Here is a 20,363-nt window from a genome sequence, read left to right as displayed (position 1 = left end):
GCCAGATGGAGCTCTGGTGGGGGGCAGGGGGGGGTACGCTGCCACTCTGCGTGCGATCGGTGGGGGGGAAGGGGGCCAGGGGCCGTGATCGGTGTGGGGTGGGGGAGGGGGGGGGGGTTGGATAAGGGGAGGACAGTTGTGTTGTGGGGGTGGGGCGATGTCTGTGGGGGCCATCGCTCCCGCTTTTCGCTCCTGGGTCGCTTTATCCGCTTCTTGTGGCCCAGGAGCGATGTGACAGGGGAATGTTTTTCACATTATATTCTCACTGCGCGTGCGCAGCTCAAAGCTCCGATCGGAGCTGTAGCGACAAGCCCCGCCCACAGCGCGATTCAGACCCGTGATTTTGTTTTCAGGCTAAGTGCGTATGGGGGCGCCTGGGAACAGTTTTACAAGTCGGATCTGAATTGCGCCCAGATTCAGCACTTAGAATCAAAATGGTAAAATCAGGCCCTCTATCTCACTTTCTTCTTTTAAAATGTTTCTTAAAACTTACCTCTTTGACCAAAATTTTGATCGCCCCTCCTCATACTTCCCTATGTGACTCTGTCAATTTCTGTCCATTAATACTTCTGAGAAGCAACCAGGGTCATTTTACTGTCTCAAAGGCGCTATGAAAATGCACATTGTTGTTGCTGTACTCTGTATGCAGCGTTAGTATAATAAAGCCTTATTTCATTAACCCTAAGCTTATGTGGAAGAGTGTGCAATCAGTTGTTAACTCAGTCACTTGTTTCAAGTATCGGAAACATGCAATTATTTTCACATGAAATTTCCACTTTGCTTTTCTATTGCTTAATCCAAATGGTTGAGAAATGTATTTCTTTGGCACAAAGAACAGCTGTGACTTAACAAATGTAAACTGTGTAAAAGGAATCAGTTTCCCATGCATATAATGTACATCCCACAGCTCAGTATGTCTTCATTGGAACTCTCTGTACAACCTGCCTCAGGGTACATGATATTCCTGTGGAATATTGGCTCTGACACGCTGGAACTGGTCTGGTGGATACTTATCTTTATTTTCAGTGTGTGGCCAATCCTGGCAAGACTGTTTAAATAAGCCCGACTGCCTTGAAAAGGTATTAGTGAGTCTCCTGGAAAACTGTTCCGCTCACATTGTAGCTGGCACAAATCTCTCTGGATAGATGAATCCCTCACATGGCGATCCATCGTTTGTTGTGTGATGTTCTGGTATAATTTCACAAACTGCTATTTGTATCTTTCAGACAGATGGTTAAACTGGATGTATTCAAGCAGCAACCAGCTGTGGCAGTATTAGACACAGCCCTGGAGGAGGTAGTCAGTGAGCTGACCTTGGGATTGATCCGAAGCGTTGTTGAGGAGTTTGTCGGCAATCACCTGACCTCCGCAGCCATCAATGAATCTCTGACAGAAGTAATAGTGGAGACCATTCAGCCAATGGTGCCACAGCTTGTGGGTGTCACTGAATAACCTTGTTCAAGATTATTACATTTCCTGTTTAAAATGAAACTCATCTCACAATGAAACCTTGATCTGTCCCGAATGAAAGTGTAGAAGAATCATTGACAGCCAAGCAACATGTTAAAGAAATGAGTTTGGCCTCACTTGTCCGACACAGTCACAATAGTACCTGGGGGCATTTTCCCTGGACACAGTCAGTGTGCATGTTGTACTGTAGTAAATGTAACAACACATTTTGGGCATTATGCCAGCATTAGCTTCTTTAAGACATCAATCCACAGTTCATTGATACAGTTACAGTAGCTGTACACTTATATCCCCAATTACTGTTCCAAAATAGGGAAATACAGCAGCCAATTACACACAGCAAGGTTCCACAAACAATCAGACAGGATTGCTGGCTGAGAGAGAAAGATTAGCCAGAACTCCCAAGTCAAATACTGCCATGGGATTGTCCCTATTTACCATACATTAGATATCTGGTGTGTGTATAAATATGTATGTGTATATGGAGTGTGTATAAATATGTATGTGTATATGGAGTGTGTGTATATATGTGTATATGCTCATGTCTCCAGAGTGGAGCTCAAACCAGTCTCGGGCGGCACGGTAGCACAGTGGTTAGCACTGCTGCTTCACAGCTCCAGGGTCCCGGGTTCGATTCCCGGCTCGGGTCACTGTCTGTGTGGAGTTTGCACATTCTCCTCGTGTCTGCGTGGGTTTCCTCCGGGTGATCCGGTTTCCTCCCACAGTCCAAAGATGTGCGGGTTAGGTTGATTGGCCAGGTTAAAATTGTCCCTGAGATGCATAGTTAGAGGGATTAGCGGATAAATATGTGGGGGTAGGGCCTGGGTGGGATTGTGGTCGGTGCAGACTCGATGGGCCGAATGGCCTCCTTCTGCACTGTAGGGTTTCTAAGTTTGATTCAGTGCTGAGATTGTTCGAGGCTGATACTTAAACATTTCCTGGCACTGTTTTAGGCGGAGGAATTTAAAGTTTATTTATTAGTCACAAGTAAGCTTATATTAACACTGCAATGAAGTTACTGTGAAAATCCCCTAGTCGCCACACTCCGGCATCTGTTCGGATACACCGATGGGAGAATTTAGCATGGCCAATGCACCTAACCAACACATCTTTTGGACTGTGGGAGGAAACCGGAACACCCGGAGGAAACCCACGCAGACACTGGCAGAATGTGCAAACTCCACACAGGCAGTGACCCAAGCCGGGAATTAAACCTGGGTCCCTGGCGCTGTGAAGCAGCAGTGCTAACCCCTGTGCCACCTTGCCACCCTGAATTCTCCTTAGCCTAACATTCTTCCTCTAACCAACACTCTCAGAAGCAATAGAACTGACCGTTCATTATTGCAGCTTGTAGGATGTTGTTGATGCAGAATGACTGCAGTGTTTTCCTACATAATAACTGTCGCTGCGGTTCAGAGTATAACGTCATATTGAAGCTGTTTGAAACATTTCCAAGCAGCTTGAAAGATAAAAGTCTTTCTTTAGCCTGAGTCCTTGCTCACCGGGTAAATCTGTTCTGGGGCGGCATGGTAGCACAGTGGTTAGCACTGCTGCTTCACAGCTCCAGGGACCTGGGTTCGATTCCCGGCTTGGGTCACTGCCTGTGCAGAGTTTGCACATTCTCCTCGTGTCTGTGTGGGTTTCCTCCGGGTGCTCCGGTTTCCTCTCACAGTCCAAAGATGTGCGGGTTAGGTTGATTGGACATGCTAAAATTGCCCCTTAGTGTCAATGGAAAATTTTCGGATTGGAGGCAGGTTGCTAGCGGAGTGCCGCAGGGATCAGTGCTTGGTCCTCTGCTCTTTGTGATTTTTATTAATGACTTAGAGGAGGGGGCTGAAGGGTGGATCAGTAAATTTGCTGATGACACCAAGATTGGTGGAGTAGTGGATGAGGTGGAGGGCTGTTGTAGGCTGCAAAGAGACATAGATAGAATGCAAAGCTGGGCTGAAAAATGGCAAATGGAGTTTAACCCTGATAAATGTGAGGTGATTCATTTTGGTAGGACTAATTTAAATGTGGATTACAGGGTCAAAGATAGGGTTCTGAAGACTGTGGAGGAACAGAGAGATCTTGGGGTTCATATCCACAGATCTCTAAAGGTTGCCACTCAAGTGGATAGAGCTGTGAAGAAGGCCTATAGTGTGTTAGCTTTTATTAACAGGGGGTTGGAGTTTAAGAGCCGTGGGGTTATGCTGCAACTGTACAGGACCTTGGTGAGACCACATTTGGAGTATTGTGTGCAGTTCTGGTCACCTCACTATAGGAAGGATGTGGAAGCGCTGGAAAGAGTGCAGAGGAGATTTACCAGGATGCTGCCTGGTTTGGAGGGTAGGTCTTATGAGGAAAGGTTGCGGGAGCTAGGGCTGTTCTCTCTGGAGTGGAGGAGGCTGAGGGGAGACTTAATAGAGGTTTATAAAATGATGAAGGGGATAGATAGAGTGAACGTTCAAAGACTATTTCCTCGGGTGGATGGAGCTATTACAAGGGGGCATAACTATAGGGTTCGTGGTGGGAGATACAGGAAGGATATCAGAGGTAGGTTCTTTACGCAGAGAGTGGTTGGGGTGTGGAATGGACTGCCTGCAGTGATAGTGGAGTCAGACACTTTAGGAACATTTAAGCGGTTATTGGATAGGCACATGGAGCACACCAGGATGATAGGGAGTGGGATAGCTTGATCTTGGTTTCAGATAAAGCTCGGCACAACATCGTGAGCCGAAGGGCCTGTTCTGTGCTGTACTGGTCTATGTTCTATGTCCTGAGATGCGTAGGTTAGAGGGATTAGCGGGTAAATATATCGGGATATGGGGAAAGGGCCTGGGTGGGATTGTGTTCGGTACAGACTCGATGGGCCAAATGGCCCCTTTCTGCACTGTAGGGTTTCTATGGTTCTATGGGTGTTCCAAAGAATTTATAATTATGTTTTTAATCCCACAGGTGAGAGAAGCTGTAAGTGAAACATTGCTGGAGGAAATCCTACAGGAAGCAATCCTGCCAGAGGTACTGGAAGAGGAAATGAGGAACGTTGCAGTGTCACTGTTGAGGGAATGTGACACTGAGATATATGAACAGGAGCAGCAGGCAGTAAGTGAAGAAGCAGAGAGTTGTCTGCTGGTCACGGTGATTGTATCACATTCCAGTGACTACCATAAAAGTATTTATCAAGAAGTTATCTAGTGTATTGTTGCCCTGATTGTGGGTAAGTGGTCAGCCGCGTTTAGCACAGTTACAGTCAGCATTTCAGCAGCTTGTTTGGTACAGGTTGTCTCAGTGTTTCCATTCCTTCATCTCTATTGGCAAAGATGCACGTGTGGTTGTCAGCACATTTGGGCCTCACTGTGGTCAAATAATTGGTCATTTCTGAAAGGCTCAGGTGTGAAGAATAGTCTTTTGAGTGCGGTACTATTTATCAGGCAGTATCCGTGGAGGGAGAAACAGAGTTAACATTTAAGGTTTGTGACCTTTGGTCAAAATTGGCAAAAGTTCAAGCCTGACCAGTTTTAAGCGAATACAGAAGCAGAGAAAAGCCAGAGGGTGATGATGGAACGAAAGGGAAGGTCTGTGGTCGGGTGCTAGACAGGAGAGGTTAAATGACAAAGAGGATGATGGTGCAAGGCTAATCATAGAATCCCTATGCAATGTGGAATCCCAGTGCAGAGGAGGCCATTTGGCCCATTGTGTCTGTACCAACCTGCTAACCAACCATCCAACCCAGGCCCTATCCCCGTAACCCCACCTATTTATCCCGCTAATTCCCCTAACCTACACATTTTGGGACACTAAGGGAGAATTGAGCATGGCCAATCCACCTAACCAGCACATCTTTGGAGTTTGGGAGGAAACCAGAGCACCCGGAGGAAACCCACGCAGACACGGGGAGAACGTTTTCCGGTTTCCTCCCACATTCCAAAGATGTGCGGGTTAGGTTGATTGGCCATGCTAAAATTGCCCCTTAGTGTCCCGAGATATGTAGGTTAGAGGGGTTAGTGGGTAAATATGTGGGGGTAGGGCCTGGGTGGGATTGTGGTCGGTGCAGACTCGATGGGCCGAATGGCCTCTTTCTGTACTGTAGGGTTTCTACGATTTCTAACGTGCAAACTCCACACAGACAGTGACCCAAGCCGGGAATGGAACCCAGGTCCCTGGCGCTGTGGGGCAGCAGTGCTAACCACTGTGCTACTGTGACAAAAAATAGAAACAGAAGATGTGTCTGGATGATCCCATCTGAAAAAATGGTATCCTGTTCCTGACCTGCTGTTGAGTTTCACTGTCAGTGAGTCAGCATGAGACTGTGCCTTTAAAAGACAGCAGGGTGAAATTAAGAGGGAAACAAAGAGATGAGAGAGGGTGAGCATTGAAATCATTTGATATGGATCACAAATTACTCAGTGAGGAAGGAAACAGGAGCAATGCTCAGAAAGAATGAGAGGCAGCAGGAAAGAGCAAAGCCATGGAGAATTGGAGATGAACTGAACCCAACAGGTTTGTATCCCAGTGTAAATGCCATGATCACTGGAGTGCTGACTTGGCCAGTATTTGTGGGGTTAGTGTAAGAACATCTATTTTAAATAAACTGGGTGCCCATTTCACTGGTAGGTGATCATCAGGGTTGCTGCTGTAAGACAGAGGCCTCACAAGCAGTCAGTGATGCCAGGTCAGTAACTGGAGAGGAGAGAGAGTAAGGGCTCTCGAGCTCTTGTAATGATACGGTGCTGTTGATATGTTTTATTTTTAAGGGGAATGTTTTAAGATACAGCTTTAATTTTACAGGCAGTCGGTATGTCTGGGAGGAATACAGCTCAGATGCTGGAAAAACAGGATAATTGCTCATTTTAGCCATGTAGTGTTTACTTAGGATAGAGCTAATGGACTCTTGTTTTTAGATAAAAAGATCCCCTGGGATTTTTTTGAATAAAGGAATGGAGGTTGGGTTTAGGTATGCAGTGTCATGTGGGTAATGGGAGGAGCCTAAGGGATTTTCAATTTCAGTTTGGAGTTAACCTGGCTGGGGTTGTTTTAATGAGAGAGTCTGCAAGCTGCTCTGAAAATCAAAACCTCTCTGAAAGCTTCATGGCTGTTAACCTAATTTATAGCAAGTATGCCTGGGTTTGTTAACTGTATTTAAGGTGGCATTTGAGTTTAAGAGCACTGTTGCTTGTTTTGAACCGAAATAGTGATAAGTTAGAAATTGACGTTGTTTCATTTCATATTTTAACCATTGTTCAGCTGTTTCATTTTGTTCGAGTTATAGTTAAACTGTGTTATGAATAAAGCCTGTTTTGATAAAAGATCCCTAATTTGTCAATGGAATCACTCCTGGAGTGAAACATCCTAACCCTGCATTTATGCCAAAATAGAAAATTGTTGGGGTCTGGCTTCACAATATACCATGGGGTTATATACCATCCTCATGGGGTTATATACCATGGGGTATATACCATGGGGTATATACAATATACCATGGGGTTATATACCATCCTCATGGGGTTATATACCATGGGGTATATACAATATAACATGGGGTTATATACCATGGGGTATATACAATATACCATGGGGTTATATACCATGGGGTATATACAATATACCATGGGGTTATATACCATGGGGTATATACAATATACCATGGGGTTATATACCATGGGGTATATACAATATACCATGGGGTTATATACCATGGGGTATATACAATATACCATGGGGTATATACAATATACCATGGGGTTATATACCATGGGGTATATACAATATACCATGGGGTTATATACCATGGGGTATATACAATATACCATGGGGTATATACAATATACCATGGGGTTATATACCATCCTCATGGGGTTATATACCATGGGGTATATACAATATACCATGGGGAATATACAATATACCATGGGGAATATACAATATACCATGGGGTTATATACCATGGGGTATATACAATATACCATGGGGTTATATACCATGGGGTATATACAATATACCATGGGGTTATATACCATGGGGTATATACAATATACCATGGGGTTATATACCATGGGGTATATACAATATACCATGGGGTTATATACCATGGGGTATATACAATATACCATGGGGTATATACAATATACCATGGGGTATATACAATACACCATGGGGTATACACAATATACCATGGAGTTCTCATCCAGAATCCTAACACACTTTTCGTTCTCTTCCTCAAAAGCATAGTGGAAATCTGGAGCTCTCCGTTTCAAAGGCTGTTGATTCTGGGAGTCAGTTGATTTGAAGGGGATGGAAAGGTGCAGGAATTATTTTGAAAATCTTCAGGGATCCAGTTGGGCCGCACCTTAGCTGTGGTTTATTGATGGACAACATTTGGGCTGGAATTGTACTGCCCTGCCCGTCACGGGAATCGGAACGGGCGAAGGGCGGACAATGGGAAGGTCCGTTGACCTCAGCGGGATTTTTCGGTTTCCGCTCTTGAACTCTGTTGGCTTGTTGAGTTGGAATTAGCTTTGGCTGGGGAAGGACAAGCTCGAAAAACTGAAAGGAGATGAAAATGAGATCGAGGTACATCAGTGATTTACAGTGATTAATAAAATAAACACTTTGATGCCTAATAATTTACATCTATTTTCTTGCAGGTCAGAACATATGCCGGCAAGCGACTGATTGACCTGTTCTTCCTGGAGAACCTGTTGAAGATGATAGGGAGCCAGGGGAGAGAATTCTTTGGAAAGGTTGAACTGGACAGGCTATTAGACAGTGAGTTGTACTCTGTGTATCCTCACACTGAGCAGCGTGGACAAGTGTACTGAGCAGAGGACATGCCTTGTACTTCTCCCCCACTCGCCCCCCCACCGCACACTCACTCACACACTCACTCACTCACTCACTCACTCACTCACTCACTCACTCACTCACTCACTCACTCACACACACACACACTTTCACACACTCACTCACACACACACACACTTTCACACACTCACTCACTCGCACACACACTCACACGCACTTTCACACACTCACACGCACTTTCACACACTCACTCACACTCACACACACTCGCACACACACACACACGTTCTCACTCACACTCACACACACTTTCACACACTCACTCACGCACACGCTCACTCACACTCACACACACTCACACACTCTCACACACACTCGCACACACTTTCACACACTCACTCACACACACACGCTCTCACACACTCTCACACACACTCTCACGCACACTCACACACACTCACACACACGCGCTCACACATGCTCTCACACACTCTCACACACTCTCACACACACACTCTCTCACACTCTCTCACACACTCTCACACACACTCTCACACACGCTCTCACACACTCTCTCACACACTCTCTCACACACTCTCTCACACACTCACTCACACACACACACGCTCTCACACACACTCTCACGCACACTCACACACTCTCACACACACACACACACACACGCTCTCACACTCTCACACACACTCTCTCACACACTCTCTCACACACTCTCACACACACACGCTCTCACACACGCTCTCACACACTCTCTCACACACTCTCTCACACACTCTCTCACACACTCTCTCACACACTCTCACACACGCTCTCACACACGCTCTCACACTCTCTCACACACTCTCACACTCACTCTCACACACACACACTCTCACACACTCACACACACGCTCTCACACGCTCTCACACGCTCTCACACACACTCTCACACACACACGCTCTCACACACTCTCTCACACACTCTCTCACACACTCTCTCACACACTCTCTCACACACTCTCACACACACTCTCACACACACACTCACACACACACTCACGCACACTCTCACACACTCAGTTTTTCGAGGAAGTGACGAAGATGATTGATGAGAGTAGGGCAGTGGATGTTGTCTACATGGACTTCAGTAAGGCCTTTGACAAGAACCCTTATGGCAGACTGGTGCAGAAGGTGAAGTCGCATGGGATCAGAGGTGAGCTGGCAAGGTGGATACAAAACTGGCTCGGTCAAAGAAGACAGAGGGTAGCAGTGGAAGGGTGCATTTCTGAATGGAGGGCTGTGACAAGTGGTGTTCCTCAGGGATCAGTGCTGGGACCTTTGCTGTTTGTAATATATATAAATGATTTGGAGCAAAATGTAACTGGATCGATTAGTATGTTTGCGGACGACACAAAGGATGGCGGATTTGCGGATAGCGATGAGGATCATCAGAGGATACAGCAGGATATAGATCAGTTGGAGACTTGGGTGGAGAGATGGCAGATGGAGTTTAATCCAGACAAATGTGAGGTAATGCATTTTGGAAGGTCTAATAGGAAATATACAGTAAATGGCAGAACCCTTAAGAGTATTGATAGGCAAAGGGATTTGGGTGTACAGGTACACAGGTCACTGAAAGTGGCAATGCAGGTGGAGAAGGTAGTCAAGAAGGCATACGGCATGCTTGCCTTCATCGGCCGGGGTATTGAGTTTAAAAATTGGCAAGTCATGTTGCAGCTTTATAGAACCTTAGTTAGGCCACACTTGGAATATAGTGTTCAATTCTGGTCGCCACACTACCTGAAGGATGTGGAGGCTTTGGAGAAGGTACAGAAAAGATTTACCAGGTTGTTGCCTGTTATGAAGGGCATTAGCTATGAGGAGAGTCAGAGAGGCATAAAGGTTTACAGCATGGAAACAGGCCCTTCGGCCCAACTTGTCCATGCCGCCCTTTTTTTTTAAAACCCCTAAGCTAATCCCAATTGCCCGCATTTGGCCCATATCCCTCTATACCCATCGTACCCATGTAACTGTCTAAATGCTTTTCAAAAGATAAAATTGTACCCGCCTCTACTACTACCTCTGGCAGCTTGTTCCGGACACTCACCACCCTCTGTGTGAAAAAATTGCCCCTCTGGACACTTTTGTATCTCTCCCCTCTCACCTTAAACCTATGCCCTCTCGTTTTAGACTCCCCTAACTTTGGGAAAAGATATTGACTATCGAGCTGATCTGTGCCCCTCATTATTTTATAGACCTCTATAAGATCACCCCTCAGCCTCCTACGCTCCAGAGAAAAAAGTCCCAGTCTATCCAGCCTCTCCTTATAACTCAATCCATCAAGTCCCAGTAGCATCCTAGTAAATCTTTTCTGCATTCTTTCTAGTTTAATAATATCCTTTCTATAATAGGGTGACCAGAATTGCACACAGTATTCCAAGTGTGGCCTTACCAATGTCTTGTATAACTTTAACAAGACGTCCCAACTCCTGTATTCAATGTTCTGACAGATGAAACCAAGCATGCTGAATGCCTTCTTCACCACTCTGTCCACCTGTGACTCCACTTTCAAGGAGCTATGAACATGTACCCCTAGATCTCTTTGTTCTGTAACTCTCCCCAACGCCCTACCATTAATTGAGTAAGTCCTGAGGAGAGGTTGGAGAAACTTGGTTTGTTCTCACTGGAGTGACGGAGGTTGAGGGGAGACCTGATAGAAGTTTACAAGATTATGAGAGGCATGGACAGAGTGGATAGTCAGAAGCTTTTTCCCAGGGTGGAAGAGTCAATTACGAGGGGGCATGGGTTTAAGGTGCGAGGGACAATGTTTAAAGGAGATGTTCGAGGAGGATTTTTTACACAGAGAGTAGTGGGTGCCTGGAACTTGTTGCTGAGGGAGGTAGTGGAAGCAGATACGATAATGACTTTTCAGGGGCGTCTTGACAAATACATGAATAGGATAGGAATAGAGGGATATGGTCCCCAGAAGGGTAGAGGGTTTTAGTTCCGACGGGCAGCATGATCGGTGCAGGCTTGGAGGGCCGAAGGGCCTGTTCCTGTGCTGTAATTTTCTTTGTTGTTCTTTCACTCACACACACTCACACACTCTCACACTCACACACACTCACACGCACACACACTCACACACTCTCACACTCACACACACTCACACGCACACACACTCTCACAGACACTCACACACATACACTCACACACATACACACACACTCACTCACACTCACTCACTCACTCACACACACACTCACTCACACACACACTCACTCACACACACACTCACTCACACTCTCACACACACACACACTCACACTCTCACAGACACTCACACACACACATACACACGCGCACACACATACACACACACACACACTCACTCTCACACACACACAGATGCACACACACACACACAGATGCACACACACGCGCACACACACACACGCTCGCACTCACGCTCGCACTCACGCTCGTACTCACGCTCACACTCACACGCTCACTCACTCACACACACACTTTCACAGACACACACACACACACTCACACTCACTCACACACACTCACACAGACACACACTCACATGCACACTCTCACATGCACACACACGCTCGTACTCACACACACTCACTCACACACACACTCACTCACACACACTCACTCACACACACACACACACTCACTCACACACACTCACTCACTCACTCACACACACTCACACACACACTCACACACACACACACTCACACAGACACACACTCACATGCACACTCTCTCACGCTCGCACTCACACTCACTCACACACACTCACTCACTCACTCACTCACACACACTCTCACACACACGCACACTCACGCACACACACACATGCTCTCACACACACTCTCACACTCTCTCACACTCTCACACTCTCACACACGCGCGCACACACGCAGGCACACTCACTCACACACTCAAATTCACATTCACACAAGTGCGCACACACACTCTCTCACTCACTCACTCACACTCATGTACTCACCCCCCCCCACCGCACACACAAGCGCATGCACACTCACGCACACAGACACACACGCTCACACACACACACACGCATGCGCATTAGGGAAGATGGTAAAGGTTTTCCGAGAGAGGAGGAAATCCCATGAGTTGATGAATCTCTCCTGCTGTATCGGCAACCAATTACAAAGCAGCATTTGCAAAATCCCAAGAAGAGCGCTGAGGTCCAAACCTCTGAATTGAGTGAAAAGGAAGAAACGGGGAGAGATTTCTGTTTAAACAGATGCAGACTGGGACACTGCTGTGTGTGTGCAAGTTTGTGTTCTAAATAAACTTGGCATAAAGCCTGGTATCAGTAACTACTCAATTCTCATCAAACTCACTGCTGATCTTTAGGGAAGAAAATTTATTGTCCCTAATTTTAAAGATAATTTCTGTTTGTTTTTCTGTTTCCATTATAAATTCCTATGGAAATAGAAAATAACCAACAGAAATCATCTTTAAAATTAGGGTTTAATTGTTTTGTGCAACTTGGATATCGTGCATGCTCTAACTCCACTTGTCCTTGGCTCAGGACTCGTAAGGATAGGAGCAGGAGTAGACCATTTGGTCCCGCGAGCCCGCTACAGCCTTCAATGTAACCATTGGCATCGACTGTGGCCTTAACACCACTTTCCAGGCAGCCCCACAACCCTCAGCTCCGTGTAATCCATGTTGAGGTGAAACTTGCATCCACATCACACTGGTTCAGAGATGAGAGTGCAACTCTCAGACACGCAGCTGATACCAGGTGGATTCTCGAGCAACTTTGCAATGAATGTTCGATTCATTTCATAACAAGAGTGCCAGTTATTAATTCAGAACAGAGAAAACACTGGAAAACCTCAGCGGGTCTGGCAGCATCTGTAAGGAGAGAAAAGAGCTGACGTTTCGAGTCCAGACGACCCTTTGTCAAAGCTAAAAGGCATAGAAATCATAGAATCAAATCATAGAATCCCTACAGTGCAGAAGGAGGCCATTCGGCCCATCGAGTCTGCACCGACCACAATCCCACCCAGGCCCTACCCCCACATATTTTACCCACTAATCCCTCTAACCTACGCATCTCAGGACTCTAAGGGGCAATTTTTAACCTGGCCAATCAACCTAACCCGCACATCTTTGGACTGTGGGAGGAAACCGGAGCACCCGGAGGAAACCCACGCAGACACGAGGAGAATGTGCAAACTCCACACAGACAGTGACCCGAGCCGGGAATCGAACCCGAGACCCTGGAGCTGTGAAGCTGCAGTGCTAACCACTGTGCTACCGTGCCGCCCACTGTGCTACCGTGCCGAAAGTGGGAGATATTTATACTGCAGGGTGAGGGAATGAAAGATGAGTCATAGCCACAGAAATCGGAGAGACCAAGCGTAGACTGGGTGATTGCTGTGTACAATCAGGATCCTGACCTTCCTGTCGCTGCCATTTTAACACGATCCTGCTCCCGTGCCCACATGTCTGTCCTTGGCTTGCTGCAATGTTCAAGTGAAGCTCAACGCAAACTGGAGGAACAGCATCTCATCTTCCTGCCTGGACACGTTACAGCCTTCCGGTCTCAACATCGAATTCAACAACTTCAGATGATTCTCTCTACCCCACCTCGGCCCCTTTGTTTACATTCTATTCTATTTAATTTTTTACTGTTCTCTACCTTTTATTTCTTTATTGTCTTTCTTCATTTTTCTTCCCCCCACTCTTTCCTTCCCCCTACTTCATCCCCCTTCCCTTACCTTTTCTCCCCCCGCTTCCCCTTTTCTACATTCTACCTCTGTCCCATTCTCTCTTCCCCCCCCCCCCCCCCCCCCCCCCCGCCCACCCACCACACATCTCCATCTGTCACAGTTTACAGCTTCTCTGCCATTTGGCCATTCACATCCTTTATTCTCTCTATGGGCCGCCATTAGCAGCCTTTCCTCTTGTTTCTGTGGCTATGACTCATCTTTCATTCCCTCCCCCTGCAGTGTTAATATCTCCCACTTTCTCTGCCTTTTAGCTTTGACAAAGGGTCATTTGGACTCGAAACGTCAGCTCTTTTCCCTCCTTACAGATGCTGCCAGACCTGCTGAGATTTTCCAGCATTTTCTCTTTTGGTTTCAGATTCCAGCATCCGCAGTAATTTGCTTTTATTAATTCAGAACATACTGAACATCCCCTTTTGCAGGTTGGATGCTTGATATCTTACTGGGACAACACCTTAACGTTACACAACACATTCAGTTAACGGTTGAAAACATGGCGCTGAGGGATTACCACACCAAAGCTTTTACTGATGTGGTGAGTGCAAATTTCACACAGTTTATTCCCAATATTCCCTGTTTGACTCTCCTGCCTTCAGCAAGCCCAGCTTTTTCTCCGAGTAATTTATTTTTTATATCTGTGACTTCTGCATTTCTCAGGTTACAGAGTTTAAGACCACTTTCACCTATCTTCGTGTCATCCACAAACGTACTAATCAAGCTAGTTTTATGTGGTAAACTCTCATTACTATGCAAGCATCTCAACCAATCTGAAGTCATTAACCTCTTCATACAGAGAACTTAAAGCTATATCTTATTTCTAATACCCACAAATACATATATAAGTTATTTTAAAATGCCCTATTAGGATGCTAAGAAATATTATTTGTCCTATTCCGGCATTGCTAACTGGCAGACAATATCTACTGGCAGTCCGCTCAATCTGATTCTTCCACTTCCTTTCCCTAATTGATGAAATTATTCAGAATTCCAAGGGGAATGGTGGAGAGATGAAGTATCCACAGTAAAATTCAGACCTCACCCCACACGTCGACAGCTGGGCCGCTATCGTTGAATCAATAATGACACATTTCTCTCTTCTGCAGGTGCTAGACATGGTCTTGACACAGATGAGTGAGCACATCGATGAAGACTTAGCTGACCTCTCCCAGTACGAACGACAAATGGAGGAAGCAAACTTTATTGTGGATTAGGACTTCGGAATGACCCGGAGCGTGGATATCGGGGGGGAATGGGAGCGTGGATATCGGAGTGAACGGGAGTGTGGATATCGGAGTGAACAGGACGTGGATGTCGGGGGGAACGGGACGTGGATATCAGAGTGAACGGGACGTGGATATCGGGGGAATGGGAGCGTGGAAATCGGAGTGAAAGGGAGCGTGGATATCGGGGGGAACGGGAGCATGGATATCGGGGGGAACGGGAGCGTGGATATCAGAATGAGTGGGAGCGTGGATATCAGGGGGAACGGGAGCGTGGATATCAGAGTGAACAGGAGTGTGGATATCGGGGGGAACGGGAGTGTGGATATCAGAGTGAACGGGAGTGTGGATATCGGGGGGAACGGGAGCGTGGATATCAGAGTGAACGGGAGTGTGGATATCGGGGGGAACGGGAGCGTGGATATCAGAGTGAACGGGACGTGGATATCGGGGGGAACGGGAGTGTGGATATCAGAGTGAACGGGAGTGTGGATATCGGGAACGGGAGCGTGGATATCAGAGTGAACGGGACGTGGATATCGGAGTGAACGGGAGTGTGGATATCGGAGTGAACGGGACGTGGATATCGGGGGGAACGGGAGTGGATATCGGGGAACGGGAGTGTGGATATCAGGGGGAACGGGACGTGGATATCAGGGGGAGCGTGGATATCGGGGGGGAACGGGAGTGTGGAAATCGGGGGGAACGGGACGTGGATATCAGGGGGAACGGGAGCGTGGATATCGGAGTGAACGGGAGCGTGGATATCGGGGGGAACGGGAGCGTGGATATCGGGGGGAACGGGAGCGTGGATATCGGAGTGAACGGGAGAGTGGATATCGGAGTGAATGGGAGCATGGATATCGGAGTGAACGGGAGAGTGGATATCGGAGTGAACGGGAGCGTGGATATCGGGGGGAACGGGAGCGTGGATATCGGGGGAAGGGGAGAGTGGATATCGGAGTGAACGGGAGAGTGGATATTGGAGTGAACGGGAGCGTGGATATCGGGGGGAACGGGAGCGTGGATATCGGGGGGAACGGGAGCGTGGATATCGGAGTGAACGGGAGCGTGGATATCGGGGGAAGGGGAGAGTGGATATCGGAGTGAACGGGAGAGTGGATATTGGAGTGAACGGGAGCGTAGATATCGGAGTGAACGGGAGTGTGGATATCGGAGTGAACGGGAGAGTGGATATCGGGGGGAACGGGAGCGTGGATATCGGGGGGGGGAACGGGAGAGTGGATATTGGAGTGAACGGGAGCGTGGATATCGGAGTGAACGGGAGCGTGGATATCGGAGTGAACGGGAGCGTGGATATCGGGGGGAACGGGAGCTTGGATATCGGAGTGAACGGGAGCGTGGATATCGGAGTGAATGGGAGCGTGGATATCGGGGGGAACGGGAGAGTGGATATCGGGGGGAACGGGAGAGTGGATATCGGAGTGAATGGGAGAGTGGATATCGGAGTGAACGGGAGCGTGGATATCGGGGGGGGGAACGGGAGAGTGGATATCGGAGTGAACGGGAGAGTGGATATCGGAGTGAACGGGAGCGTGGATATCGGGGGGAACGGGAGCATGGATATCGGGGGGAACGGGAGCGTGGATATCAGAATGAGTGGGAGCGTGGATATCAGGGGGAACGGGAGCGTGGATATCAGAGTGAACAGGAGTGTGGATATCGGGGGGAACGGGAGTGTGGATATCAGAGTGAACGGGAGTGTGGATATCGGGGGGAACGGGAGCGTGGATATCAGAGTGAACGGGACGTGGATATCGGGGGGAACGGGAGTGTGGATATCAGAGTGAACGGGAGTGTGGATATCGGGGGGAACGGGAGTGTGGATATCAGAGTGAACGGGAGTGTGGATATCGGGGGGAACGGGAGCGTGGATATCAGAGTGAACGGGACGTGGATATCGGAGTGAACGGGAGTGTGGATATCGGAGTGAACGGGACGTGGATATCGGGGGGAACGGGAGTGGATATCGGGGAACGGGAGTGTGGATATCAGGGGGAACGGGACGTGGATATCAGGGGGAACGGGAGCGTGGATATCGGGGGGAACGGGAGCGTGGATATCGGGGGGAACGGGAGCGTGGATATCGGAGTGAACGGGAGAGTGGATATTGGAGTGAATGGGAGCATGGATATCGGAGTGAACGGGAGCGTGGATATCGGGGGGAACGGGAGCGTGGATATCGGGGGCAGGGGAGAGTGGATATTGGAGTGAACGGGAGAGTGGATATCGGAGTGAATGGGAGCATGGATATCGGAGTGAACGGGAGCGTGGATATCGGGGGGAACGGGAGCGTGGATATCGGGGGAAGGGGAGAGTGGATATTGGAGTGAACGGGAGAGTGGATATTGGAGTGAACGGGAGCGTGGATATCGGGGGGAACGGGAGCGTGGATATCGGAGTGAACGGGAGCGTGGATATCGGGGGAAGGGGAGAGTGGATATCGGGGGGAACGGGAGCGTGGATATCGGGGGGAACGGGAGAGTGGATATTGGAGTGAACGGGAGTGTGGATATCGGAGTGAACGGGAGCGTGGATATCGGGGGGAACGGGAGAGTGGATATTGGAGTGAACGGGAGTGTGGATATCGGAGTGAATGGGAGCATGGATATCGGAGTGAACGGGAGCGTGGATATCGGAGTGAACGGGAGTGTGGATATCGGAGTGAACGGGAGAGTGGATATCGGGGGGAACGGGAGCGTGGATATCGGGGGGGGGAACGGGAGAGTGGATATTGGAGTGAACGGGAGCGTGGATATCGGAGTGAACGGGAGCGTGGATATCGGGGGGAACGGGAGCGTGGATATCGGAGTGAACGGGAGCGTGGATATCGGAGTGAATGGGAGCGTGGATATCGGGGGGAACGGGAGAGTGGATATCGGGGGGAACGGGAGAGTGGATATCGGAGTGAACGGGAGAGTGGATATCGGAGTGAACGGGAGCGTGGATATCGGGGGGGGAACGGGAGCGTGGATATCGGGGGAACGGGAGCGTGGATATCGGAGTGAACGGGAGCGTGGATATCGGGGGGAACGGGAGCGTGGATATCGGAGTGAACGGGAGAGTGGATATCGGAGTGAACGGGAGAGTGGATATCGGGGGGGGAACGGGAGCGTGGATATCGGGGGAAGGGGAGTGTGGATATCGGAGTGAACGGGAGCGTGGATATCGGGGGAATGGGAGCATGGATATCGGGGGAAGGGGAGTGTGGATATCGGAGTGAACGGGAGCGTGGATATCGGGGGAATGGGAGCATGGATATCGGGGGAAGGGGAGTGTGGATATCGGAGTGAACGGGAGCGTGGATATCGGGGGGAACGGGAGAGTGGATATCGGGGGGAACGGGAGAGTGGATATCGGAGTGAACGGGAGAGTGGATATTGGAGTGAACGGGAGCGTGGATATCGGGGGGAACGGGAGAGTGGATATCGGGGGGAACGGGAGCGTGGATATCGGGGGAAGGGGAGTGTGGATATCGGAGTGAACGGGAGCGTGGATATCGGGGGGAACGGGAGCGTGGATATCGGGGGAAGGGGAGTGTGGATATCGGAGTGAACGGGAGAGTGGATATCGGAGTGAACGGGAGTGGATATCGGGGGGAACGGGAGCGTGGATATCGGAGTGAACGGGAGCGTGGATATCGGGGGGGAACGGGAGCGTGGATATCGGAGGAAGGGGAGCGTGGATATCGGGGGGAACGGGAGAGTGGATATCGGGGGGAACGGGAGAGTGGATATCGGGGGGAACGGGAGCGTGGATATCGGAGTGAACGGGAGCGTGGATATCGGGGGGGAACGGGAGCGTGGATATTGGGGGGGGAACGGGAGCGTGGATATCGGAGGTAGGGGAGCGTGGATATCGGGGGGAACGGGAGAGTGGATATCGGGGGGAACGGGTGCGTGGATATCGGGGGGAACGGGAGCGTGGATATCGGAGTGAACGGGACGTGGATATCGGGGGGAACGGGAGTGGATATCGGGGGGAACAGGAGTGTGGATATCGGGGGGAACAGGAGAGTGGATATCGGAGTGAACGGGAGCGTGGATATCGGGGGGAACGGGAGCGTGGATATCGGGGGGAACGGGAGCGTGGAACGAGCATGGATATCGGAATGAATGGGAACATGGATATCGGGGGGAACGGGAGAGTGGAGATCGGCGAGCGGGGGGGACTCAGTTTGTTGGTGTTTTAAATTCCAGATGGCCATTTCAATGAAATAAGAAGTCTCACAACACCAGGCCAAAGTCTAACAGGTTTATTTGGTAGCAAAAGCCACTTGCTTTTGGAGCGCTGCTCCTTCGTCAGATGGATATCCACTCCATCTGACGAAGGAGCAGCGCTCCGAAAGCTAATGGCATTTGCTACCAAATAAACCTGTTGGACTTTAACCTGGTGTTGTTAAAACTCTTACTGTGCTTCATTTTACTCCATAGGACAGTGAGAACACAGCACTCCCTCACTGTGCTGTTAACTTCATCAAGACAAGTGTCCACTTCTCACAGGACTTGGTAGCTCCATAAGGTTATTTGGGCATCGTTTCACTTTCCTCTTACAGAGGTGTCCGTGTGAGTGAAGTCTTTCGCAATAAGAATGGTATCTGTGCAGCAACAATCAGAATGACTGAGGAAGCCAATCTTTCCTGAAAGGCTCATGATTTCCTCACCACACATCTCCAGATTTCAAAAGAAGAACTCTGAAAGATCTACATTAGAATACAATGATTGGTTCAACTTTAAATTCAGTTCCCCAGTGAATAAACAATTCGAATATCTGGACTTGGATTTGTCTTCATGGAGAGTGTGAACATCAGGACCCATTCATGGGAGCATCACAGTGCGGAACGCTGCGGACAGAAATCATTGTGAGCTATGGGACTGATCAGCAGAGGAAACCCTTTTGCGATGTACTTTAGATGTCGAGGTTATTTGTACTACTTGCTTTGAGTGGATTACATTTGGTTCTACAAAGGAAAGTCTCGACAAGTGTCTACAGTTTGATGAAGAAGTCGATAGAGGTGCAGATTAACTGTCTCCAAATGACAGGCTACAATCCAATCCAGTGTTTCAGGTGGTTTATATATAGA

At 48.6% G+C, this 20,363-nt stretch overlaps 1 protein-coding gene across 7 annotated transcripts in view; it reads left to right on the top strand.

Moving 5' to 3' along the window:
* The window catches only part of LOC144488332 (uncharacterized), a 54,460-nt gene extending 34,405 nt beyond the window's left edge, over window positions 1-20,055 (top strand). For 2 of the 7 annotated variants that reach the window (XM_078206377.1, XM_078206376.1), the window contains exons 9-14: window positions 1,227-1,434; window positions 4,408-4,554; window positions 8,097-8,217; window positions 14,462-14,574; window positions 15,143-15,207; window positions 19,714-20,055. In XM_078206377.1, coding sequence (XP_078062503.1) covers window positions 1,227-1,434; window positions 4,408-4,554; window positions 8,097-8,217; window positions 14,462-14,574; window positions 15,143-15,207; window positions 19,714-19,792 — 733 coding nt within the window. In that variant the 3' untranslated portion in view covers window positions 19,793-20,055. Of the gene's footprint in view, window positions 1-1,226; window positions 1,435-4,407; window positions 4,555-8,096; window positions 8,218-14,461; window positions 14,575-15,142; window positions 15,431-15,517; window positions 15,804-16,693; window positions 16,729-19,713 lie in introns of those variants that run through there. The other 5 variants (XM_078206380.1, XM_078206379.1, XM_078206378.1 and 2 more) reach the window with 5 other exon arrangements.
* Window positions 20,056-20,363: the final 308 nt, after the last annotated feature.

This window comes from Mustelus asterias, unplaced genomic scaffold, assembly GCF_964213995.1.
Source record: "Mustelus asterias unplaced genomic scaffold, sMusAst1.hap1.1 HAP1_SCAFFOLD_1470, whole genome shotgun sequence".
NCBI classification, from domain to species: Eukaryota; Metazoa; Chordata; class Chondrichthyes; order Carcharhiniformes; family Triakidae; genus Mustelus; species Mustelus asterias.
This window is presented reverse-complemented; position numbering and strand designations above follow the sequence as displayed.